Consider the following 26,456-nt stretch of genomic DNA (forward strand, 5'->3'; position numbering starts at 1 on the left):
GCTGCTTGTAATCACGGCCCGCCGAGACTCACCGACGCACGCCGCCGCCGACGACGATGAAACGTCGAAGGCGCGTGAAGCGTGCTCGTCTTGTGCCGGGGAAGACACCGGCAACACTGTAGCTCCAGGAGCCATTGAAGGGTAAGACACCACCGGGCGTTCAGCAAGCTGAGCATGCGCAGTGGGGGTGTGGACGCCGCACGGCAGAGGGAGAGACATAGCCCCGACCATGAGATGCTTCGCATCTAAAAGAGGGGGATGGGGAATTGTTGTGGAACGTACCCGCTTCATTGCAATTAAATTAACCAGCGAAGCGGCAAGTGCTGTAAAGACGCGAGTTATCATTTGAAACTTGAAGAAAGGGTACGTAACTTGCGGGGGTTTTGGCGAACTTTTTGTTCTTATCTCCAGCTAAACTGGTCGGAGTTCTCATTTTCCATACCCAATTTGGCTACAGCCACAGTACGGCTGCAACAAGCACCCTCGCGTCAAGCGACGGTTTCTGTACGAGTTGTGCGTCACTACACTTTACTGTACTCACTAAACTTTTTTACACCTTTTTGGCCACAAAGGGTGTAGCATGAGTGGAAAAATGATGTTGGGAGGCCATTACACCCTATTTCGTGAATCTCAACACCCTTATTCGTAGCTCTACACTCTTTTTGTGTAGAATAAAGGTAGCCTGGGGTTAGCCCCCTGGTGGTAGAACTACCGAAACGCCGAGATGCAAAAAACCCCGGATACTACATACTCCTTCCCTTAAATTTTTTTGTACTTTATCTTTCCCCCTTATAAAGAAAAGAATAAAACGAGCAAATGACATTCCCATACTCTACACAAATAACTGACACAGTCCACACAGCAAAGGTAGTATCAGCCACATGTCCAAAACTAATTGTCACTTCGCTTAAATGTACTTCACTGTATTTGCACTGTGCTTCACTTCACACACTGCACTGCTTCCTTTCCCCTTTTTCTTTTTTCTTCTTTTTTTCTTGTCGGCGGACTCGCCGTCATACTCGACGTCCTCGATCTTGGGCTTATCCTCTTCGTTGGCCTTCTCGGCTTCTTTCAAGATCGTGGGCCTTCCCTCTTCGTCGGCCTTGTCGGAGTCTCCCGCGGTCTTGTTAGCTTCTTCCTCTTGACCCTCTTGAGGTTCACTTGTGCTCTCCAAGTTCAGACAAGTCGCTCGTAGTTTCTTTCGAAGCTCTGCTAGTTGCGATTTTAGCAGCCGCATTTCTTCACCCATCTGCGATTGCCTCCGCCTGCTTTCTGCTAGCTCAGATATATGACCCTGTAGTTCAAGGCGGAGCACTTCACCAAGTTGATCAATTCCAAACTGGCTTTTGCCAGTATCGGAGCTGGTCTTCTTGACATCATAGTAGAATCCCTGGCGTAATGAATTTTCGTGTTGGTCCAGGTGGTTGACGACTATTGCCTTATCGTCGTCGAGTGGAGTCTCGATGTTTCGCAACGGTGGCCGGGTGTGTCGTTTCACAGGAGCTGAGGACGGATGCGTGGTTGCAGAACGCGGCGTACGGCAGGCATTCCTTAAGTGGCCGATTTTACCACACTGGAAACACGTTTTCCCCAGAGCGGGGTACTGTTGAAGCGGACGCTGCGTACGGCAGGCATTCCTGAAGCGGCCGATTTTACCACACTGGAAACACGCTCTCCCCAGAGCGGGGCACTGTTGAAGCGGGTGCCACATCCTACCACAGCGGCCGCACGTTGGAGGAGGAGAGCGTCGATCACTGGTCCGGGCGAAAGCAAGCCCCGGACGGGACGGTGACGAACTCCGGTTTCTGACGATTGTGGGGCGAAACTCCCGACATGGGAACCGGGTGGGGCGCTGTTGCGTCCCATCGGTGACTTGAACGACGTCTTCCTTGGTTTCCCGATATTGTTGGAGTAGGTCTTGAACTTCTGCTATGCTTTGTATAATTTGAATGGCTTTATCAAACGTCAGAGCCGGGCCTTCTACTAGCAAGCGTTCCCTGGTGCGTTCCGACGCCAGCCGACGATGAGTTGGTCGACTAATGAGGATGTCTCGTCTGTGCCGAAATTGCACTGCCGACCCACATATTGCACCTGGCGCGCGAAGTCGAGTGCTGATTCTGCTTCTGCTTGACGTATGTTTCGGAACTGTATACGGTTGGCTCGTTGCGAGGTAGAGCCGTCGAAGTGAGCCGCGAGGCCCTGCACAAGGTACTTGTACTCGTCGTCATCGCTGGCGCCCGCCGGCTTGGCTGACTCGATGATGTGGGCGATGCGGTCTGCTTCCGTCCCCAAAAAGGTCTTTAAGAGTGCTGCCCTGCGTTTCGGCGTGAATTCGCCGCAGCCTGCTGCGAGAAGGTATGTCTCAAAGGAGCGATGCCAGTCGCGCCATGGGATGGCCGGCCTCCCCGGGTCCGGCAGAAATGGAGGTGGCTTTGCGGCTATGTCAGCCATGTTGTCAAGATAGTGAACGAATTGGTACCGCTTTACTGCTCTTCTTGCTGTCGATATAATCCTGGTGCAATAAATACCTTGTGCCCCTTGGCAATATCTTGAAGTATTACCTGCTGCTTACATATTATTGGATGGATTTGCTGTGTAGCGCTTGATGAAGGTCGATTTCGAACCGATGCCGCCGGCCGCCGTCTTCTTCCCGATGCGGTCGACCGCGTAGGCCTAACGCTCTACCGGACTTGACTGGACATTTCAGCCGAAATAAGGACATGAGAAACTTGCGGCCAGTACGGCGGCTTATATAATACTCAAGAGATGTGGGGTGCTTACATTTTTGCAGGTTCGAGTCGGCTGCGCCATTGTAGTGTCGCGTCGGCGACGGCCCCGAAGGGCGAAGCAGGAGACAAACGCCCGGTGAAAGAGTCAGGCCAAAAAAGGGAATAATTTATTCATTGACGTCATATATATAGCCTGGGGTTAGCCCCCTGGTGGTAGAACTACCGAAACGCCGAGATGCAAAAACCCCGGATACTACAGTATTAATAGAGTTCTATGCCTTATTGAACATAACTACTACAAGATTAAAAAGCTTTTGCATTCGATTTTTGCTGCAAGCCCGCCGACTCTACGTGACTTTCCTCTGTTGGCTATAAAAGCAAGAAAAGCAGATGTATTTCTACGTAAGTATGACTCGCTCACGCCATGCATTCCGTTGGTTTTCTTGATTAATTCATTTGTGGTCTATAAGTGTGGCTTGTGCGTGTTTAAAATTTGCATGTCATGCTGCGCGCTCAGCCGATCCACATTGTCACGCATAGCTGCACTGCCCACACCTTTTTTCAGAGTGTTAAGCATTCTTATACATCCTTTTAAGAGCGAATGCTCTTTATAAGCGACCCCAAACCATCCACCGCCGGCGTCGGCGGCGGCGTCCGCAGTGCTCTTTAAAGAAAAAACAGCATCCGGCGCCAGGTTTCGATCCGAGGACTTTGCGGGCCGCAGCGCGACGCGCTACCGACCAAGCCACAGACGCGACGGTGATATCAGTATTCCACCTCTTGCCACCGTAGCGTGCGGACGCGGAATCATGAGCTCCGTTGGAGCGGCGACAGCGGCCCAGGTCGGCCGCGGAAACAGGGTAGATGCTAAGGGAGATAGTGAGTATCAAGTTATTTTGCCTCAGTTGCCTACAGGACGTATTGTTTCCAATACGGTGTTTCTTCACGGCGACGTGAAAGCCCGACCGTTTCGTGTAGAGGATTTCCGAGACATGCTCGCCCGTGTTGGTATGCTCCCCGACGTGATTGCGCTGGGGGCGTACCAAATCAACCACGTGTGGGCGGTGACCTTCAAGAGTGCCGAGGCCACGAAGAAAATGCTAGCGGCCGGCGAGCAGGAGGTGAAGGGACGTCGGTGTCTCGTCATCGACCCGCAAGACCACCAAGTGAGGCTTAAGCTACACTGGCTGCTGCACGGCGTTGAAGACGAGGACGTCCGGGCAGCACTCGCTAACTTCGGCAAGGTCATCGAGATCACCAAAGAAAGATGGCGAGTACAAGGTGTCCTTGACAAAGGGTCTACGACGAGGGTGGTGACGCTGAAGCTAAAATCTGGCGTGACTTTGGAAGATTTGCCCCATCAAATTCGGGTGGCTGGGGAGCTGGCCCTCCTCGTCGCACCGGGCCGGCCGATGCAATGCCTTCGCTGCCAGGGAACGGGTCACGTCCGCAGAGACTGCAAAGTGCCACGCTGCTCCCGGTGCCGGCGTTTCGGCCACTCGGAAGCGCAGTGCGTTCGCACTTACGCGGCGGTCACGGGGCCTGTGCAACGCGAGGAACTTGACGAGCACCTCATGGACGTGGTCGAGGCGGAAGCGGCCGCGGAAGGCACGGGACACCAGTCGACAGCGGAGGAGACTACAAGCACAACGGACTTCTCTCAGAGCTCGGAGCCTAGGACGCAGGAGGAAGCCGCACCGGCGTCTCAGCCACCAAGGGGGGACGCCGAGCAACCGGCCGCAGCGGCGTCTCAGCCAGCAACGGGGGACGCCGAGCAACCGGCCGCAGCGGCGTCTCAGCCAGCAACGGGGGACGCCGAGCGACCGGCCGCAGCGGCGTCTCAGCCGCCAACGGGGGACGCCGAGCACCAGCCCGCGGATACGCTAGGTGGTACAGGAGGCACAGTCAAGCGCAGCCTTGACAAGTCGGGTGAAGGGAGCGGCCACGAAACCACAACCAGCAGCGAGGAGCCGCCACTGAAAACGAACCAGGGGCGACGGCTGTTATCCAAGCCTCGAACGAACGTCCATCGCGGTCGGGGGCCTCCATAGACGCAGCCAGTGCAGCAACTTCCGCCAGATGCTTTGGCGCCGTTTAAGAACGCGTAGCGTAGTCCTCACGTGTCAGGTAAGCACCATGCGCCCGGTCTGTACGTAGCCTTCATTAAGTGAACAGTAATGAGTGGGTCCCTGAGCGTAGCAACATTAAATGTCCGGGGGCTGTCGACACGTCGAAAGCAAAGTCAGGTTTACCGTCTGTTAACAGAGCAGGACATTGACGTTGTAGCCGTTCAGGAGACGAAAGTCGAGGGGGAGGAGGAGACCGAGGCCATGGTGCGTCGTTTCACGTCGAGGTACTATGCTTGCGTAAGTCATGCAGTGGGGATCTCCGCGGGATGTGTATTGTTGCTGAAGAAACTGCCGGGTCTGCTTGTGGAGGGTGTGACGTCGTGTCGTTCGGGCAGGCTTGTTGTGTGTGATTGCAGCCTTGATAATGTGAACTTGCGAATTGTCTGTGTATACGCTCCAAATGCTGTAATAGAGAGGGAAAAATTTTTTGGGACTCTCAGGCAACACGTCGATACAGACAGAATGCTCATTATAACAGGTGATTTCAACTGCGTACTTTCTGGCCGGGATAAAACAAGTAACAACGCGTATAGAAATGCTAGTACCAATTTGTTATCCGAAATTGTTGCGGATTATGGACTTGTTGATGTCGGGCAATGTCTAGACGGGGAAAAAGAAGTCCGATTCACCCACTTTCAAGGTTTCAGCCACGCGAGGCTGGATAGGATTTACGTTTCGCTGGATTTAATACAGAAATGCGAAAGCTATGATGTGCACGCGGTTTCCTTTTCCGATCATTGTTTGGTTAAGTGCAGGATAGGGGTCAAGAAAGAAGAGTCCCCCTTTACATGGGACCTATGGAAATTAAACTCTAAACTTTTGGAGGACGAAACATTTACGACGTTTGTTAGAAAGAAAACTGCCGAACTACATGGAACACATAGTGACATCGGGGAGCTGTGGGAGTTAAGCAAGCAAGAGATAAAAATAAAAGCCATACAACGGTGTAGCTGTATTAAATATGAAGAAACCAAAAAGGAAAGAATGCTTAGAAACATCCTACAAAAATTAACGTTAGAGGAGGGCAGAATGCCCGGGGTTTTTAAGGACGACATAGCACAGATAAAGCATAAGCTTGAACTTATTGACGAAGAACGCTATCGCGGTGCCCTAGTACGCGCGAGAGCAGAGCAATGGGCAGTAGGGGAGGCGCCCACAAAGCGTGCGCTCGGAATAGAAAAAGCACATGCACGACGCAATCAGATCAAGGAGATAACTTACATGGGTAAAGTAACGAGTGAAAAAAGCGAAATCGATAATGCTTTTTATGAGTATTACCAAGCACTGTTCGCTCTTAAGGCGGTGGACGCAGAAAGCTTCAAGCGGGATTTCATAGACGGGCTGCCTCGTTTGGAAGATGAAATGAAGGACTGGCTTGAACGACCTATTTCGGAAGACGAAGTGAAATGTGCTATTGAAAGCCTGAACCCGGGAAAGTCGCCGGGGCCGGATGGGTTAAGCGCTGCTTTTTATAAGATGTTTAAATATGAAATGGTACCTGTGCTAACGAAGCTGTTTAATGCAGCGTATGATCTTAAAACACTGCCCCCATCATATTCCACGTCCCACACAGTCCTCATTCCTAAGACAGATGAAGCGGAGAAACTTAAATTTGTCAAGTCGTACCGGCCAATATCATTAACAAATGTCGACTACAAAATCTTTATGAAAGTTCTGGCACAAAGGCTTCAAAGTGTTGTCCAACAAATAGTAGGGCCACATCAGACGTGCGGAATTAAGGGTCGCAATATTTTTACAAATATCCATAAAGCAAGGTGTGTCCTTGAGTGCTGCGACGCCCTGCACACGGGAGTGGCAGTCCTGCAGATCGACTTGGAAAAAGCGTTTGACTGTGTGTCACACGAGATATTGGTTTGTATTTTGGACCATGTGAACGTTGGGTTTGTAATTAAAGAGGGCGTCGCCCTGGCGTACCGCAATTGCACTACGCGGCTGATCGTGAACAAAAAGTTGGGAGCCCCAATTGAAGTGCAGCGTTCGGTGCGCCAGGGCTGCCCCCTCAGCCCCCTATTGTTTTGCATATACATCGAAGCCCTGTGTATGAGTATAATCAGAAATAGTGCCATCGAAGGCTTCCGACTGCATGAGTCGGAAGTTAAACTTTTGGCTTACGCAGACGACGTTGCCGTTTTTTGTATGAACGAAGAAAGCGTTCAGTTGGTAGTTGACACTGTCAAAAAGTTTGGCATGGTGACGGGTAGTTTTGTGAACTGGGCAAAGTGCCTAGGATTTTGGCATGGGGAATGGTCATCAACACCGCCAACCTTCGCTAATATTAGTTGGGTCACCACTCCAGTGAAGTACTTGGGCGTTGAACTCGAATATTACAGGGATAGTGAACCATACTGGCGTAGCCAGACAATGGCGTTGAGGGAGAAGGCCGAGAAATGGAAGGGGGCAAGGTTGTCAATTTTTGCAAGGGCCACGGCATGTAACTTATTCTTTGTAGCGAAGATTTGGTATATCATGCAGGTACTGCATTGTTCGCGAATCAACGTCCAAAGGCTTCACCGGGTATTTGCGGTGTTCGTTTGGGGCTCAACATGGGAGAGGTGCAGCAGAACAAACCTGTTTCGGAGAGTCCGAGATGGTGGCTTGGGGCTGGCGCACCTTTATGTGCGACAGCTGGTAAACCGGTTTTTGTTTTGGCGAGATGTTCGTGACCCGTTCTTGCAGAGTGTCATGCAAGTACGGCTGGCGCGTGCTATGCCGGAATATGTAGTATCAACATGGTGCATGCCAGGTGGCGTGTATGGGTATTTTAAGGAAATAGTTATGACGGCCCGTTTTCTATTCGCACGTTTTTCTGGCGAGTACCTGTCCTCTGTGACACGCAAAAAACTGTATAAGGACATTTGCGATGTTGTTTTCCCCGTCCCTATGTATAGATATAATTACCGTGCTGGGCCAGGCCAAAATGTGCTAAAGCGCGTCAAAAGAATGGAGGTTCACTCTGGTGTGAAAACCTTTTTCTTCAAATTACACACAGGCACCTTGTCTGTTGGAACCTGGATGCAGGATAGAGGGATATCTGTGCCATGGGGAACTCAGTGTTCAATTTGTAAACAACCAGAAACGATAGAGCACGTTTTTCTGCATTGTTGGGCTGCGGTATTTTTGTGGGATGTCCTCCAGAGGACCCTGCATAAAGATTTCCCGCTGAGCCCCCATGGCATACGCTATCTAGCGGTCGAAAACGAGGAGGGGGCGCCCTTGGACCTCGTTATGTTGGTGGCCTTGCATAGCATATGGCGCTCGCGCATGGCCTGGCTCCACGGTGATGTGGACGCCCGCCCTACGCGGCAATGGTTTCGTGAGTCTATATCCCAGTACGTAGAAGTCCAGAAGCGCAAGGCATACACTCCTGAGTGGCTGTCAAGGATAGAACCATTGACTATGCTTAGGGAATTTTAGAGAGACATCAGCCTTCATATAGGTTGGTGGCTTGTCGCTCGAGTTGCTCATGTGAATAAGTTTGTTTTGTGTTTCTGTGTTGTGTCGAAGACCGGCATTAAAGAAAAAAAAAAAAAAAAAAGTGATATCAGTGTTAGACGCGCCTTATATCTTTAACGCATTCAAACTACGTTGTCAGCGGCGTGCGTTGGCGACTCAGCGGCGTTATAGCGGCTTGATAACTGCGTGGTGTACACGTGATACTACAAACCCGATGGAAGAGATGGAAGAGAAGGCGGCGAGGGGGTGGGCTGCGGGGGCCGAGCGCAAGCGCCGCAAGCGGGCCGACAACCGTGCATTCGCACTTTCACATTCTCCCCCTCGGGGAAATGCGGGGGAATTTTTTTTATGGTGTTCACAAGAACGCCCTTTGTTCATCCTCCCGCCTTCTTTAGCCAAAACACCTTTTAAAGGTGTGCCCCATGGGGCAAGATTTTAGATGCGAAGCATTTCATGCTCGTGGCTGTGTCCCTCCCTCCCTTGTTGTTGTCCGCCGTCCGCACTCTACTGCGCATGCGCATCTCTTCAGCCCCGTCAGCGTTTGGCCTGACCTCAGCGCAGTCCACCATAAAAAGAAATAGTTAGGCGGCGCCCGGTTTCGATCCCACTACTCTCTGGCCGCAACGGGAGGTACGTGGAGCTCTTCCCAATGCACTACATACCGAGACGGGAGCATGTGCTACGAACGCGCCTTATGTCCTTCACTCATTCAAACTACGTCAAGAAGCTACTGATCTACGTCAAGAAGCTACTGATACAACTTAGGCACGCGAAGCTGAACGTCAACGGAAGCGACGAACTGAAAACTTTAGAGGATGATGTTGAATTTCTCGTTGGAAAGCTGTGGCGTGAAGCGCCACGCGCCTTGCAGCTCAACCAGAGAATAGGACGAAAAGGGCGGGCAGCGGGGTAGGAGCGTGAGTACGCAATAAAGAAAGGCGAGAACCAGGAGGTGTTCGATCTGGTAACGCCGGTGTCGGTCTCTTCGCTGTCTCTACATTTCTCTGTCTCCACATGGAGGTTCAACACCGTACGTTCCCATTCGTGCTCCGATAAATAAAACAACATAACGGCAACACAATGGAACCTACACGGAACCCCCATGATGCTTCAAGGCTTCGCATCCTCCTCATGGTTCCCCACGGGAAGATGGTATAATTTTGTACCCCCTTCTCGGCCATATTGCTCAGTTTCGGAAAGCTGGGCAATCTGGCACAGCACACGACAGGGGATTCGAAAGTATGATAAAAGAAAAAGAAACGTTTTTTTTGGTATTGGTAACAACGAAACATGGGAATATTTTATTGTGATTCCGATCAACTATCATGAAACTTAAGGAACGTCTATCCTAGCTGAAGTGGAGTTTAGTGAGTTACCAAAAGCTTATTCTTTCAACATAAACAAAGTTGTGTTTTGTTTTTAATGGCTATTAGTACGTTCATCGTTTCCCCACAGAGAAGGGGGAAAAGTGCGACGAGGGCCCCGGCGAGAAGAGAGTTCTATGGTGAAAAACTGCATCTAGATGCAGTTTTTCACCATAGAAGCGAGCTTTGTAGCGAGCTTTGTGCATAATATTTAAAAACGGGTCAAATCATATGATTTCGTACTAAAATCTCCTGCGCCGACAGCGGGAAAGGGGCACCTTATTGAACAAAACAATTATAACAAAGAAATCACTCCGTCGAAGTGCCTTCAATCTCTTCTGAGTGCATGTAACAGAGTTCAAATATATTCCCGAAGTTCTTCCCTCGCCGTGGAGTATATATACGGCTATCTGACTTTCGACCTGAAGTTTTCTTTTTTGCGAGGCTTTCTTGACTTGCTGGAAAGCCAACTTGTGACGATCATTACTTGGCTGGTACGCGCATACTTACAGTCGCAAAATTTAGACTACTGTAATGAAACAGGTGGGCATGGCGCCAAAGACAGGAGGCAGCAGTGGCGACCGATAAAAAAAACGACCAAAGGAAGAAGATGAAGGAAAAAACTTACACCATCTTCCCGTGGGGAACCCTGATGAGGATGTGAAGCATCATGGGGGTTCCGTGTGGTTCCATTGTGTTGCCTTATGTTGAGTGATCTGGTGTTTAGTAGCGCCAGAGGGAATTCCCCGTCCGGGTCCGCACCGGTGGCAAAGGCACGCAAGTATTGTTGTGTGACGGTGAGTAGGCGGTGGTTCTCGAGACGCCGAAACTCGTCCATCATGTTCTTGTCGATGTTGTCGTCTCTGTGGTAGAATCGGCAGTCTCCGCCAGCGTTGGTGAGGTAAAGGTTGTTGACGCTGGTGCACCGGCTGGGACCAACGCACACGTTCTTCTCTTCGCAGCTTTGTCTTCTCCTTCTTCGGCGGTTCCCCTACGGGAAGATGACGACGGTGGTTGAACGCGAAGCTATCTCGTGATGAATTCTTTGATTGGCCAATCCGTACGGGCATCCTGCCACAATCATCATCAGAGGCGCTGCGGACGGGGCACGGACAAGTGACATCCCCCCGAGCAAGAGATGCTCCGCATCTAAAAAAACTGGGACATAGCGCATAAGAAAAAGGAGCTGAAGAGGAGAAAGAAAAGATCGGTCGTGGAATTCCGCTCCCCGTCGGACGCCCGGTTCGAGGGACGAAACCACTGCGGCAGTCCACCGGACTGCCAGTGCACAAGGCCGACGCCACTGCGAATCACCAGGCACAGCCTGCTTTAACGGGGTATTGACAAAGTCCTCCGTGACTGGACGTCAGGCGCGGATGAAGCACCGTCGCTGTCACCGACCGCTGCTGTTCCGCCGCAGTTTCGCTGCCTGATCTCCGTCGCCTGCCGTCACCCGTGACGTCCGGGCCCTTCCGCCAGAACTGTGAGAGTGTTGCGTTTTCTTCTTCCATGATTTTGGTGTCGTATAAACCCTTTAACGCGTGCCGCCCTGCTCCGTCTCATTTGGAAGATCTCATCACACCCTGACGGTCCAAAGATCCTGCCGATAACATCACAACGCCCAACTGTACCCTCAACGTCACCCAAATACTTTGTAGCCCACTGCTCTGACTTCTGGCAGTGTCCGTGTAATAGCATCAACAGTGTAGACATATACTCCCTTCATAAAAACGTATTAAAGGGGGCTGTCGTTTTCCTGCAGCGATGCAGAACACGCAACAAAATTTGTAATGCGACGACCACGCGCCTGATTTCAACAAGTATAAATGGGTGTTACGCCCACACGGTGGCTGCGGCGATATTGGTAGAAATTTCGACCATGTTCCTAAAGAAAAGACAACGATGGAGCGAGGAAAATCTGACTCGCTCATATATGTGTGTTAAGGCGAAAGCTTCCCATTCTGCGAAAAAGTGTCGCTGTTATTGCAGTTGTGCGGTCAGGAACATGACCGCCGCTGTATACTTATAGAGAGCAAATAAAAAACACGTGTGGTCTGATAGGATTTAAAATCTGCGCTTTAGCAGCCCAGTGCTAGCTTTACCAACTATAGTTGGTAAAGCTAGCACTGGGCTGCTAAAGAGCATGCAGAGTTTATATATGTTGCCTCATTTTTTTCCTACATGGCACTTATTACACTACAAGTAAATGTTGGAAAAGGTATTTAAAGACATATTTACACCTATATACACATACACAATAGTTGAAAACAAGTTGAAGAGTCAAACTAACCACAATGACCAATTATGCACATTTGGTTTAAAACGGGGGCAACAGTGAACAGGACGAGAATAATTTTGTTCATAGACACCATTAAGATTAATAATCATTTGCCAAAAGCGTGATCTCGAAGAAACCGTAGGCACAGCGTGTCTATCCAGCATTCGGGTTTTCCATAAACTATGCAAAGCGATTAGGAGAAACAAATCACATGGCACATCACCGTCTGCGGGTGATACAAGATACCTTACAATATATGTGGACTCAATTCAAAGTTCTTAAGAGTATACTTTGGTGGACATCGCAAAACAGTATCAGTTTCAGTTTACCATATACAATTAATGAAGCAGTGTTCAATTGTTTCTCGTACATCGCACGAGCGACAGCTTACCGAGGGCACAAAAAATGTTCCGCTTTTGCAGCCACGTCTAAACAGGCAATGTTTCAGTGTGCAGTTTGGAGGAGAATGTTTTTGTCGAGAGAGAAAGCAGCAGTCTTGGGAGACGCAAGAGCACATCTTAATTGTCCAGGCCGGTTAGGAAAGACAGTTCTATAAAATTGTGCTGGCAAAATATGAAAATTAAGTTCTTGTAGAGTTTAACACAAAACACAGTGAACATATAATCCAGGTGGTGAAAAACGAAAATCGTATTGAGGCTATCTGAATTCAATTCAATTCAGCCTAATTTTACCGAAAGGGAAGCATTTTGTTATGCAACCCAACATCTGGGCCCATAGCAACACTGCTAATAGCGGACCCATGTAATAAATACACCATATTATATAGCAACTGAGTTATAAACTAATTCAATATGGACAACAAAAGAAAGCGGTCGTCCGAACCGTAATCAATGCATACACATTACTTTTACATAGCACACACATAATGATACATGCACACACGTACATATGCACATACTCGTACATATACATGTGCTCACGCGAAAGAGAAACAGTGGCGAATTCATCACTACAGCTAAATGTACTGCATATATTGCCAAGGATCAAGCATTTAAAAAGAAAACAGATTTTACAGCTGGCCTACATATATGTATATACAGATCGAGCAAGTGAATCAAAAGTGATTTTCAATTAGAATTGCGGCTTTTTCTGACGTCAGCAGAGATGGCGTTCCGTTAGTACCAAGGTACTGTAGCGTACGTCTGCCACACATGCTGTGTGCAAGCGGGATGCAAAAAATTGGTGTTTGTGTGACTTCGGGTTACTCGACCCGACCTTATAAAAATATTCGACGGCGAAGGGCTGTTTTCTGACAAAATATTACGAGTGACGCAGGCTATTTTGTCTAGTGTAGGGCGACAAAAAATGCATTATTTCTAGTTTGATGAATATGGGGTTTGTGTGGTCGGTACGTTTTGAAAAGGATATATAATGCGGTGCTCGTTCTTGTAATTTTATGACCGAGGAAAGGTATACCATAAATATGTACTGCCCCAAGTTTCAACGCAGTGTCGTGCCTGGTATAACGTGAAACACGCAAAACTTAATTTTTTACACAGGTCGTTGATGCGCTCTCTATAATTCGTGGCCGCGCCAAGGATTTCGAACTATTTATGTTTCTACATTTTTAATCTCATCAGGGTTATTGAATTATTGCTCTTGGCACCCAAAGATGAGAATATAATATATTTTGCTTTGGTTACATTTACCTTCAGTCTTTTTTCGTCAAACCATTTCGCGATAACCATTAAATCACCATTCTCATCTATTTCTAGTTGCTTAATTCCCACGAACACAACAACCGTGTGATCAGCGTACGTAATGGCTTCCCCTTTTACTAAGCGCTTCGGAAAATCGTTTACGTAAACTAAAAATATAATAGGTCCCAAAACCGAGCCTTCCGGAAAAGCAAATTTTGAACAAGCACCATTTATACCAACACTTTGTTTGCGTGGGGCAAATAACTTTCAATGAAATTTGGAAGCGAATCCCGGAGACCTTGACACTGAAGTTTCCCCAGAAATATCTATGTAGTAATCTACAGTGTCAAAAGCATTTGGCACATCTAAAAATTTACCGACAACATTTTTCCTTCCGAGTGAGGTTTTGACGATATCTGCAACGTTAATAACAGCTGTGGATGTTTATTTGTTTGGACAGAATCCATGCTGTTTCGGGGTTATAATGTTATCTCTAACTAAAAACTTGAGGATGCGCTTTGCTATGAGCTTCTCAAATTATGTATTTATTGCAGAAAGTACGGAAATGGGTCTATAGTTTCCAATTACGTTCGCATCACCATTTTTATACATCGGTGTTATTTTAGCGATCTTAAGCAGGCCATCATAAAATGTCTTGTTAAATATTTTTTTTAAGATATGGGCTAATTACCCGTGCACTAAGTTTCAGAATTCGTGTGGTTATGCCATCGTACCCCAGCGCTTTGCCAGTACATGCACAGCGCGTATTGCGGACAGTATTTCTTCTAAAGAAACTTCAAAAAACACAAAAAGAATTTACGTTGCTGGAAGGTAGTCTGAAGCTGCTCACAGGGGGTAGTTGCAAAGCAATACTGCGAATAACGTTGGTAGTATAGCATTAACAGGTGCACAGCAGCCGCGAAGAACCTTAACGTGGTAACGCCCACCTCCTCTACTGGGTGTCGCCGCACAAATGAAGTGTCACCAGTGATGAATGCTGGAACTCATACCGAAGGTTGAAATACTTCTTTTTATCTTTATATAGGTCCTTGAGACACGTATCCGAGTTCAAGAGAGCATTTGGGGTTCGAGAAGCCAACCCATTGAATCTTGATCCCCAACAAATGCTTCAAGTAACGGTTCTCGGCTCCATCACCTCTCCGAAAAAGAAACGAAGCCACTGGCAAACGTTCCCATCAATGCACTGCCCGTACAACTGCGCGTGGCACCAAAACGCCTTCTGCGTCGTCGCAGCCTCTTTCGTTGATTCATGCCCCCCAACAAAGGGCAGTGGACAGGGATGTTTGGCCATTTCGCCGACGATGTATACGCGCTTCGTATTTGGGGCACGTTCGGGTCCTTTCGTTCCGCGCGGGTGTGCCCGAACGGGTGGTCTTCTTCCCGCCGAGTACCGGCTACGTGAGCCGGTCCCGTTGCCATGGCAACCGGCTTCCTACAGCCTCCTACAGCCTACACCTTACTACCCGCCTTCCTACAGCCCCCAGGGCCGGGCAGCCGCCAGCCAATGGCAGCCCGCGGGGAGGAGCCTGCCCCGGGCGTCCCCTGCGGCGTGCATAATAAGCGCTTCTACTTCTCTTCCTCCCCTTCCCCGGGGCTCCACCGTCGCGCCCAAATTTGTCGCCGCTCGGTCCGTTCCGGACGTTTCCGTTGCGCCTTTTGGCCGCCGCCCCCAGGGCATGGCGCAGAGCCGACTCTCGAGACGGAGGGCGCTAAACGCCGCGCAAAGTAATTTCGCCGCGGCTCGTCAGACCCTTCCGCTGACACGTCGCACAATCTGTTTCACCGGCTTCGCCGCTGCCGCCGCTGCTGGACTCATGAAGGCCGGGGCTCGACAACGGATGCCGTCGCCTGGGCCCCTCTTCCGATACGCCCCATCTCGAGTAGTGGAACGTCGCGGCTTCGGCTTACGACACTGCTGTTGTACAAGCGGCGTGTTATTTGAAGGAGAGAAAATAAAAAGTCATGTAAAATATGAATACGTGTATGTATCATCTGTTCCACCATGGTTAAACCGGTTAAGTCAACCTTATCACGATCACCCACGCCTGTAGATAACACGATTACTTCGCACATTTCTGCTGGTTCAATCCAGCGCCATAATGTTAGAGAAGAGTACTTATCTAATTCTCTATGGCTTTTTACGCCTTCTGTCGCACTCTCCAGATCCCGGACTCCGTAGCCGTTTTGTAACAGGACGGAATCCAATGCACGTGGGCTCGAAAGGAAACATACACCAAGGCAGACTACTCCTTAGAGATCAATAGCCAGACAGCAAGAATCCACGTAAACTGCGTACGTAAAAATAAAACAATGACTTGTCAAAATTCAATGACAGGATCCTTTTTACGTGGTGTCCTTACAGTTCGGCCAGAGTATGTCTCTGGCTTGTAAAAAATTGTTAGGAGCGAGGGCATTCGTACACTTATCCGCGTGTTGATTACTTTAGAACGAAAAGAGATATGTAAATGTAACCACGGCTGAAGTAGATGACACAAAATTTGGGCTGAAATTTGTAAACTCCAAATAACAGCTTTTATAACAAACACTTTAGGGATAGGAGAAGAGGAGTGTATTATCTGGTTACTCTATACATCGCCAATGAGCGTGAAGGAAGAAAATGAAGAAAAATACAATGGTTCAACATACTACGGACAAACAATAGCCAATCGCGTTTGAACTAATTGCGATGCAAACGCCAAGCTGTAAGAGGCGTCCTCAGGCATCCAGCCACGTACCATTACACCTAAGTGGCACTTTTAAAGCGAAAGCTTTCGTAGTGGGACCGATGGCGTCCTGTCAAAAACTAATGCATTTCTCCATAGACCGGTTGGTCGACCGAAAAGCTCTGATAAAATCTCTGGACACACTGCGCGTGCGTGAAACCAGGCTTGCATTGTGCCAAGGCGGTTACTTGAAACTCGCGAAAAAGGGGACGGTACTATAGCACAATGCACGTACCGATCATTAAAAATAAGTACAATAGACTAGTGTATTTTATATCATAAACCACGCACCGGTATACATTTTAATCGTTCGTAGATGCGTTTACTTAGTGCACAAAAAATCACCGCTTGTGTTCGTTCTTCGTTTGCGATTTGGGTCTTTGAAAGTTTGACGATCGATTGGACGCACCTTCGTGAATATTGGACGCACTTTTATCGAACGTGTTGACGCGCATTTGACTCAATTTTGATGTGAGAAAGCTTTTGCGCTTCTCTCAGCTTTCTTTAGAAAGGTATGGTGATTTTTTTGTCGTTGTTGTTGTTTACCCTAAAAGGTTCTTCGAGTCGAAATCCTCGTGTAAAATTCTTTTGGGATCAAATTCAGCTTCTCAGCCAATACTCTAACATCTGAGATGCAAGCCATCGAAGTGTGGCATTCAGGCCGTATCTCTTATGAGTTTCAGCGTTAAAGACTTGTTGAAGTACTTGGTTTACATTCAGTCTAATCAGGTCAACCTTCGTAAAGCTGGCTTCTCTTCGTTACGAATGTGCTTGCAGTGAAGCATCCTCAACAAGTAGCTCATAATAGGACGGCGGGCGGCGAGAAAACGTGGCACAGAAAAATGTAAGTATGGCCCACTGGTTCGTAGACGAAGTAAGCTCGTCATTCTTACAGTATTCTCCCGACTTCGTATAATGCCTTACCCCCCTTCCCCTTATTTTTTCCCGCGTTTAACTCGACCGTTTAAAACGCGTCAATTCCTTGCGAAGGGCACGCTTGATAGTCACTCTCAGGAATCAAGGAAAATGAATGGATCGTGAGCATTGCAAGACATGACCGCAAGGAGGGAGTGAAAATGTTATGATATAATAAATGTCCATTTATTTTCTTACGCCGAAGCTAGACGGCATTTTCTTGCGTTGTTCGTCAGGTGAGCTAGCTCTGAGGCAAAGCCCACTTTCTCGCGCAAGCTTTCTGGCTCTCAATTCAGTGTATATCTTGCAAAAAAAAAAAAAAGAAAACTGTCCAATTTACAACTACGACGACTCAATCATTGCACCGAGTTTCATTTAGTTGTCCTTATTAGTTCACAGTGGAGTTGCAGACATTAGGAATTCCCGTCTACTGTAAATACGTGGGCTTCTACGGGACTTGATTATGGCTGGTGTAAACGGCTGGAGCACGGGCTTTACCCAAATTACCCCGGAAAAAACTGTATGTCTGCGAGAGGTACAGGAAACGGTACCCTGCACCTCCACCAGATGTCACGCAGTGAAGGACGAAGCAAGGTACTTGCAGAAATAACGTTTATTAGATCGAACTTGTTTCTCGCGATAAAATATATAGAGGAAAACAAAAACGTCGAAAAACAGTCAACAGAGCGGTGCACACAGTGGAGCGTCAGCGAATCAAATGTAATGGTGTTTGCTGTATACATGCATTTATCTCGGATAGCTCTCTGTTCCAGAAATATCCGGATACATCGGGATGGTTGCCGATCAAACAGGAACAGTGCAGGTTCGGGATAAGAAAGTTACACCTTTTTCCTATCGAAGAAGATTTCCGGGAGCATAATACGACAGAAAGAACAAATGTGCGCTTAGCTTGAAACAAGAGATAAGATAAGCACTAAAGTATGAAAAACTATATATGATAAAACAATTGGTCGCCATCCCGCCCTGAGAAAGTGTATGTCCAGCAGAGCTGTTGTAAACCACTACAAATGGTATGAAATGGAGGGTATGAAATGTTTCTCGTCGTCTCGGCGGGCTTGTCGCTTGCGCTCGGCTACAGTGTCGCAGAGTATCGGCATTTTTTTCTCCTATTGTTCCATTCCGGCGCCATGATCATTGGTCAGTTCGCATTACGTGACATTTCTTTACACTGCGACGGTTCACGGGCGCCGCCATTGTGTTGTTTACGCGTTTTAGTTGGTCAACTGTGGTAGGCTTAGCTTGTCCTTTCCGCTCTGCGGCTGCGCGGCGACTGACGTCATCCGAATGCGACTGAAATTTAACGCGTGTAACAGCATCTCAGCAGCAGCAGTGCGTCCAAAGATGCGGCAAATGCTGCCTGACACATGCGCTCGGCGTCTTGGGCAAGAAACTGCCCTATTTAGTGACAGTAGTTCTGATACAACCTTCAAAGACAATCTGCAAACTTAACATTTATCAGGAACTCATGGTTGGGCATCCCATTGTTCACAGGCGCCTTATAATCCATAATGCGGTTTCGATGCTTGTTTTGTGGTTTCCTTAAACGAATTCTGAGCTCTATGCTGCACCCCTGATTAGCCTGACGCATGCGCTCGGCGTCTTAGGCCTTGGCATTTTCGCCCGCGGCGATCGTTTTTGCCCACGGAGGTGAAATCGTTGCGGGGTACAGGTATACAGCTTTGCTATAAAAATTCCAAGGCATGGTTCGCGACAATATGAAGTTCGACTGCCCAAGCGGCTACATATCCGCGGGGAGTTTTACCTCACTCCGAACACTCCTAAGCCATTCCGACAGCCTTAAAGAAGCCGCCGTAAGACAAACAGCCTCATTTTTGTCTGCTAGGATGAATAGTAGTTTTAATTCCATGTTTGGTCCGGATAATTACCTCATAAATATGCCAAATCACAAATAAGCTCAATCATGCTCTGTTTCTTGCACCCGTTCTGACTGCACACGACCAAACCCATTTCTATTGGGATTTTAAATGTTTGGCTTCCAATCATTTGAGAGGAGGTCAATCCCAATCAAAGGTTTTGTTAAGGCGAAAACCTTACATGTCTGTTTCAAGCACTCACTTTGTGGGGTACACATTCACAAAATTGTAATCGGAGCGAGCGCGAGCGGGGGATCACGCTCCGGGGAAGGGAAACTGAAATGCGGGAGGTATTCAGCGGAGGGCTCTGAAAAACGGTGATGCAGCGCGCGCCGGGAAAGGGAAACAGCCGCGCCAACTGAAGTAGACCTGTGCGTCGGCCAGAAATCGCCGGCGGCGGCGCGCCGGTGTTCCCACCTCCGGCGGCGGCGTGTAAACGGCGCGGGGGTCCCCTGATCGGCGGCGGCGCGGCGCGGAAGAGCGGGTGGTGGTGGTGGTGGAGGAGGAAGAGGAGGAGGAGGAGGAGGAGGAGGAGGAGGAGGAGGAACAGCACATCTCGGTGCGGACACATCGGTGCACGGGATGTCCCAGGCATTTCTTTAAACATTTTAGCTTTAATACTTTAGTTTCGTCAGATGATATAATTTTACGTTCGAGAGTTGTGTTTGGGCCGCACTGCAAGGAAAAGAACGCTAAACCGAGGCGGAGCATTAGCGCCTAAAACCCAATTTCGAAATTAAATGTTAAAAATTAACGTTGTTAATTGATTTCTCTTCTACCTCTTTTTTTATTTTAGCATTCATGTGAACAACTCTAAGATTTTAATTCAAGTGTTACCGAAAGGCTTTGATTTCACTTCACCCACCGCTGCAAGATGCTGCTGCTTTTAGTCCATTCCTATCCCCCCCCCCCCCTCCCCCCACTCCCCGTCCGCCAAACCGCCGCGAAAAAAAAAAAAGAAAGAAAGGAAACAAGCTAGCTTACGCGCGCGTGCATCCATTTTAATAATTAATAATTTTCTCTATCGATTTATTCTTGCAGTCGGTGTTGGTGGGAGTGGGGTGGGAGTGGGGAGGGCTAAGCACTGCCGGGTATAACCAGCCCCCTTGGTAGAGAGAGGGGGTGTGACAATTGTGCTTCTTCAAAGTGTAAACTGGGCATCGAAAAAGTGGATACGACTGTCGCGGCTCTCGCAAAACCAGCCTATTCAAAATTTTCCCCTCTTACAATGGAAGAAAAGGAGGAATGTCTGCGGTGTCCATGATATGGCGACTTGAAGAGTTAACATCAGGTGGGGCGACTGAAAGGAAATACAGCGATTCCTGGAGAGGGGCGCCTTCCATGTGGCCGCGACGCGCGGAAGAATGCAGCCATCGAGCTTGTTCCTCGATGGGGGCGACAGGCGCCAACGATCCTGGTCATTGTGTCCTCAGCGGCTTTTCGGGTGGCTTTTTCTTGTGCACTAGAGAGGTCGTGTGAGCTCACGCCGAATGTATCGCTTTTTCTTCCATCAATGCGGTGACTCTTTGGAGAAGGTGATGGCCGCTTTGCCTGTAAGATTGCCACGGGGAATTGAACATAATATTACTGAAAAAGAAATCTGGGAAGGTTAAAACTTACAGACAGACGGAGGGGGAGGGGGGGGGGGGGGGCTGGGAGAATTAAAATGAAATGAGAGTAAGCATGTAAAGCTAAAACGGAGGTTGGTTTGACCGAACAGACTTGCTGGTATTTGTACGCACAACCTGTACGCGCTTGATCAGCATTGAGGAGATATAGAAGCTGCAGCTGTTTTCAAGAGGCCCGTTCTTCCTCCGCGACAATATCCTGGACTTGTCCATTAAAAAAAAAAAAAGCTGGCGAGAACAGTGTCTTCAAATTCATTTAAACTTGACAGCGCAGCCTAAATAAACCATTCATAAGATTGTCTGCATTTTTAGGGGCAACCGCATGTTTGTAAAGTTTTAGATTGTGAGAGTGCATTTTATTTAGAAAAAATAACATAGTGAATGCGTTAGCCATCGTAAACATCGAGTAATTGTCTTTGCTGATTAGCATGCCCCAGAAAAGAGCGAATATAAATAACGTCTTGTCGTAAAAAAAAAAAAAAAAAAAATCTGCAAAAGAATTCAATCACCTGGCTGCAAAACCGATGTTCCCTGAAGTAGGTATTAAAGAAAAATACACAAATGTTCAGTTTCTAAAAATACCTGGCAAAAAAATCGCGAACATTGCATCAATATTAAAATGCAGTCGCTGCCCTAGATTGTTGTCCAAAACCTATGTTAAGCGAAAATAAAAATATAACGGCTGTTTCAAACAAACAAGCACCCGATAATACGGTCGCCGAAATGTTCGCGCAAGGATCGAAATGTCCTTCACCGAAACGTCCGTACACCGATATGTCCGTCCACCGAAATGTCCGTACACCAAAATGTCCGCACCGAAACGTCCTGCACTGGAATGTCCAGCAACGAAATGTCCTAGACCTGGGATGACGCTGTGCGCTTCTTTGGTGGAGCTCCCACGGCTTTTATTGCAATTTTCACCGATACTGATGAAACCTCGCAGCGTAGAGCTTCTATGACATTCCAGACACTTAGATGGCTATGTCCGACTAAGCTACTAAACCAACGGTTCCAGGCTTCGCAGTTCTTGTTTGCGGTTTTAATCCAATTACTTGCATTAAAATTTTTAATCGATACTCAGCCCTACCATCCATCCTCCATCCGTCCATCCATCCATCCATCCATTCATCCATCCATCCATCAAACCGTCCGTCTGTCAACCCAATTTGGTTTGTTGGGTTTTAGCCTCCAGAGGCGTTAATTTCTGCCCCTATAGGAATATTAAAGTATTCCATCTCTTCCTCAACCCGTTGCTAAAACGCAAAGGAATAAAATCAAAACCGCAAAAAAGTTCAGATCTAACTTGAAGGGAAACATGTCGACTGGAGTATGGTGGGACCATTTTTTCCGTTTCCGGGGTTCACCCATCGCGGCCATGGTGGCTGATTTTCAGATTGAGTGGAAAAGCGAAGACACCCGTGTGTTGAGATTTCGGCGCACGGTAAAAATCCCCAGGGGATCAAAATTAATCCGGAGCCCCCCACTACAGCGCGCCTCTAGCCCATGGTTTTTTTTTACTCACAAGGGTCAAAAAACACATGGGGGCGCTTCGGATTAATTTTGATCCAGTGCGGACGACCAGCTGGCACCACGAATGGGGTTCTCAAAATGAGGACACTACTCCGCAATTTTTGTACTGACGAAATTTATTCTCTCTCTATCTCTCTCTCTCTCTCTCTCTCTCATAGCCCATGTGTAGCTTCGGTGCGCTAAACCCCACAATCAATCGTCACGCAGCACGCGCTATTAATGTATATACAACTTTTACGTTTCAAAATCATAGCTTTCTTGCGGAGCGTGGACATTGCTCGTCGAAGCTCTGTTTGGGATAGCCTAATTCGGCTGTAAAGAACTCACAATGAAGGCAAGAGGAGTAGGAATGCATTGGTAGACAACCCTCTGAATTTCTGTAGATTTTCTTATGGTACCTTTCACCATTATTTCTGAATTCTTTTTCTCCAAATCTTCTAGTTAACTGGCCTCCAGCGCAGAAAGGGCAGCATGACGTACGCTCCTCTGCCCCCAGGGACGCTATCTTATCACAGCTGCTCAAATACGACATTGGTTATCTGAAATTGTGCGGGTATTAGAATTTCCTTCCAATTTTGTGTTTCACAATGCATTCCATGGTGATGTTAATGAGTTGTGAAGCTTGTACCAGGCTCAGAGTTCCGGAGATCCTAGCTGCGCTTTCATTGACCCTTCCTGCGTACCTGGACAGTTCATTTATTGACCCACTTCCGGTGCACTCTTCCCGTAATGACGCTGCCCATTCAAGCTTGCGCGCTACTGAGGCGGTTTCTTGTGCACTGTTCCCGTGCTGATTATGGGGTTTCATTCTTCAATGTTAGCGGCTTGTCCCCTTGAGAGAATCGGCGAGTGGTGGGAGGAGCTGGCGCACTGATTTTGGAGACTTGTGTACTCCGGTCGTTCTCTTTCACCCGCATTTATTCTTTTCAGTCTGTCTGCGACCGCATTTGTTGTGTTAATGTTTTATTTTCCTTGCTAGTGTGTCGTTGGATGACGATGCTATTAATACGCCAAGGGACCGGCCTTTATCAAGAAGGAAGGTGGTCAAACACTTTTGGTCATGTTTGTACAGTAGAACGAATATGGATTGAGGGGCTGAAGTTTGCGTTCGCTCCTGTCCTCCGTCCTACTTCCCTTTGGAGAAGAAAGAAAGAGGGCTATTGACACAGAGAGAGTCCGGTGGGCCTGTTTAACCATGGGTGCCTGGAGTAACATGGGTGCCTGGTCATTTTAGAGTTTCTGAGAAAGCGGATAACACAAGAAAGATGTCGCGCTTGTGTGGCAGCGGGAGAAGCTGGGGTGCTTCAAGAGGATTCCGAGTCAAGCGCGTCGAGACGGTAGGCAATCACCCATTTATCGGTACGCATGCAATGTAAGAGGATTGGCATGAGACGGGCCGGGAAGAAAAGGTGAAGGAGAAGGAAGGGGACTAGAAGTCTCCCCACACGAGCAGCAGAATGAGCTGATTCCAGGCAGAAAGTACAAATCATCCGTTGATGCATGGTGGATCGCGATTATTTCCCGACGAACAGCACCGCTGAGAGAGCCATTTCTTGCAGAGGGAGAAAAGACAACTTCCAGCGAAGCGACGTATTTTCCTTTCATACTCCTTCGTTCTTCAGAAGAGTCGCCCTTCAGAAGCTCCCCTCAAAGAAAAGAATAATAGGTGGGGCGCGGGGCCGGCGGCGCGCCGAAAATTTTGCCCGGCGGCGGCGGCGGCGTGCTCATTCCCGCGACTTCGGCGGCGGCGCAGACGGCGCGACCAAAACAGGCGGCGGCGGCGGCGTGGCGCGGCGGCGCACAGGTCTAAACTGAAGGTAGAACCATCAAATAACGACACTGATGCACGCCGGCAGCCATTTTGGTGCCTGTCGCCTGCAGGGTGCACGCCAGCGTTACACTCCCAATTGTGGCCGATCTTGACGGGCGGACTTGGTCCGGGCGCCACTTGGCAACCATGACAGCTGTGTTTACTTTTCGAAGATTTCGAGACAGCGCGCCGGTGCGACACGGTCATCTAGTGGTTCTAGGGATTAGTCACTGCCGCATATGCCGCCTTGAGAGGTGGCAACAGGAAGCTCCTGGCGACGGCACGCGAGCGCAACAAGCTCCGGAGGGAGCTGTCGAGAGGGCTGATCAAGCGGTTTTTAGCGCGGCCGCAAAGTTCAGCATAAAGTTCAACAGCAAACCAACAGAAAGCCCAACTACAGGCTCGCGCACCTTCCCATTCTTAGAAATTTCTAAGCATCCCCGTAATTTTTTTCTCGGCGTTGTTGGCAAAGACCGAAACCCGAAGTCAGTCGTCAAAATCGCCGCCACTTATACGTTGTCAGAAACGGATCCATGCATTTAGAAGCACAGTCAGAGGCAGCGATTGGGGAGATCACGAAGCCAGCCGGATTTTCGCCTCGTCTTTCTCCGTCTCCGTTGCCACCACGGGGCAGAATCAGCGGCCGGGCACATATAGTGGGAAGTCCGGGAACCGTTAAGGCGTTTTTCCCCCCTTTGAATTGAGTCAAATCCACATAAAGCGAATTTGAGGAAAAAAAAAGTTAAAGTTTGTTACCGGACCTAAATGCAGCGCTGTCAAAAACATTATATGGCATGTTTTGCATGTCAGCTATGGGAAGTTTATGGTCACAAATAATTAAGAATTAGGCGGTGAATTTGAGCAATATCGGGATGATGAGTTTGGATGCGGCTCGTATTGAATTGAAGCACTCAAGTTAAAGCGGCATTTTTAAGCAAATTTTATTTAAATTTCCTTTCAACATATTTTTGGCGGAAAAGGCATTAATGGACAGCTAGGCGTTGTTGGGACCGGGAATGCCGACCCGAGCCGAGCTCCGTCGCCTCCGACATACGTTTGGTAGCGTGGTGTGAAGCGAGCGGCCAGCCGCTGTTGCAGCCGTGAAGAAGTCCAGAAGCCGTAGGCTAACGTAAAAGCTAACGTAACTGTTTACTTCATAGCGAGAGGTGAGCCGAAGCCAAGGAACAACGCTCCGACGGGCGAGGTTACATCACAGGACTCGAGCACAGTGACAGCATTGATTCAATGCTCAAACAGGAATGCGTTATAGCACTTGAGGGGTCGTATTTATACCCAAAAGCGTCAAAAGTCAAAACAAGCACTCCCTCTAGATTGTGCACACGCCACGAACGTCACAGACACACACAACACTATTTCCAGAGTTCATGAGCAGTCGTTAGCAGCGGCGCACGCTGAGCCTGAGAGAGGGGAGAGGAAGACTCCGCTGCGGGCTTCCGTGTCCTTGGGCAAGTCTCGGCGCACCTCGCCGGCAACTGCCGAAGTTTGAAACGCGCCGAAAGCGAAGCGCCTGACCCGGGCTTGTCGAGGCGTGAAAACATGAGTCACCGACACGGTGGCGCTTGTTTGAAAGGCGCACGTAGTGGAGGCTTCGCCGCACAGCCGGGGAGTATTGAAACGAAGCCCAACGGCGGGCTCAATCGTAACAGCGTCAAGAACAGTGGAACTACGCATGAAGAGAAGGTGAGTCCTCTCGGCAGCATTAGCAGCTCTTTTCGAATTCTTCCGCAAGATAATTTTCTTGGGCACGCCTTAAGACACTCACGAAGTAAACAAGCCCTTCATTGCCTTGTAACGAACTTCCGAAACGCTTCATGAGAAGGCTGCTCATACCATCTTCTTCATGCCCGCATAAAGGAGGGGGATATTGGCCAGGGGTTGTGGGTGGCGGATATTTAGTTAGGTGCTAAAATAGTAAATGTGGGTGCAAAAAAATATAACCAGGGTTATTCCATATGGACGGAGGATACGACATGAATTTTTTGTTTCACATCTCTCCGTTTCATTCAGTCCACTTCTTCTTCCGTTCACTTTGTCGCTAGCGTATGGGGACAGATCTTTCGCCGATTTCCTAATTCCCGCCTGAATTCATTAAAAGCCATTTACGAAAAGGAAAAAAATCTGAAAACACCCTCGGAACAATCCGATTTTTCTATCCAAAGCAAATTCCCATTGTGGTAATGTATTTCGCTCATTTTGATCCGTGAAACAGAAGGATCTGGCTTATCTGCGTACAGGTTTGCTGGGCATTACCTATTTTCTTGGGACCTATTTCTTTAGG

At 48.5% G+C, this 26,456-nt stretch overlaps 2 protein-coding genes across 9 annotated transcripts in view; one reads left to right on the plus strand and one right to left on the minus strand.

The window, feature by feature from the left end:
• LOC144144530 (uncharacterized) overlaps positions 1–26,456 on the minus strand; it is a 321,359-nt gene that overhangs the window by 154,883 nt on the left and 140,020 nt on the right. The gene's annotated exons all lie outside the window — the stretch shown is intronic.
• On the plus strand, positions 3,539–5,607 carry LOC144147064 (uncharacterized). Its single transcript, XM_077679101.1, has one exon. It carries the CDS (start codon positions 3,539–3,541, stop codon positions 4,778–4,780), a length of 1,242 nt encoding a protein of 413 aa, XP_077535227.1. The 3' UTR covers positions 4,781–5,607.

Source organism: Haemaphysalis longicornis, unplaced genomic scaffold (genome assembly GCF_048455015.1).
Source record: "Haemaphysalis longicornis isolate Haplotype H1 unplaced genomic scaffold, Haemaphysalis longicornis Haplotype H1 scaffold_7, whole genome shotgun sequence".
Lineage (NCBI taxonomy): Eukaryota > Metazoa > Arthropoda > Arachnida > Ixodida > Ixodidae > Haemaphysalis > Haemaphysalis longicornis.

Coding starts and splice junctions, on each gene's coding strand:
- LOC144147064 (XM_077679101.1), top strand. CDS start 3,539: ATGAGCTCCGTTGGAGCGGCGACAGCGGCCCAGGTCGGCCGCGGAAAC.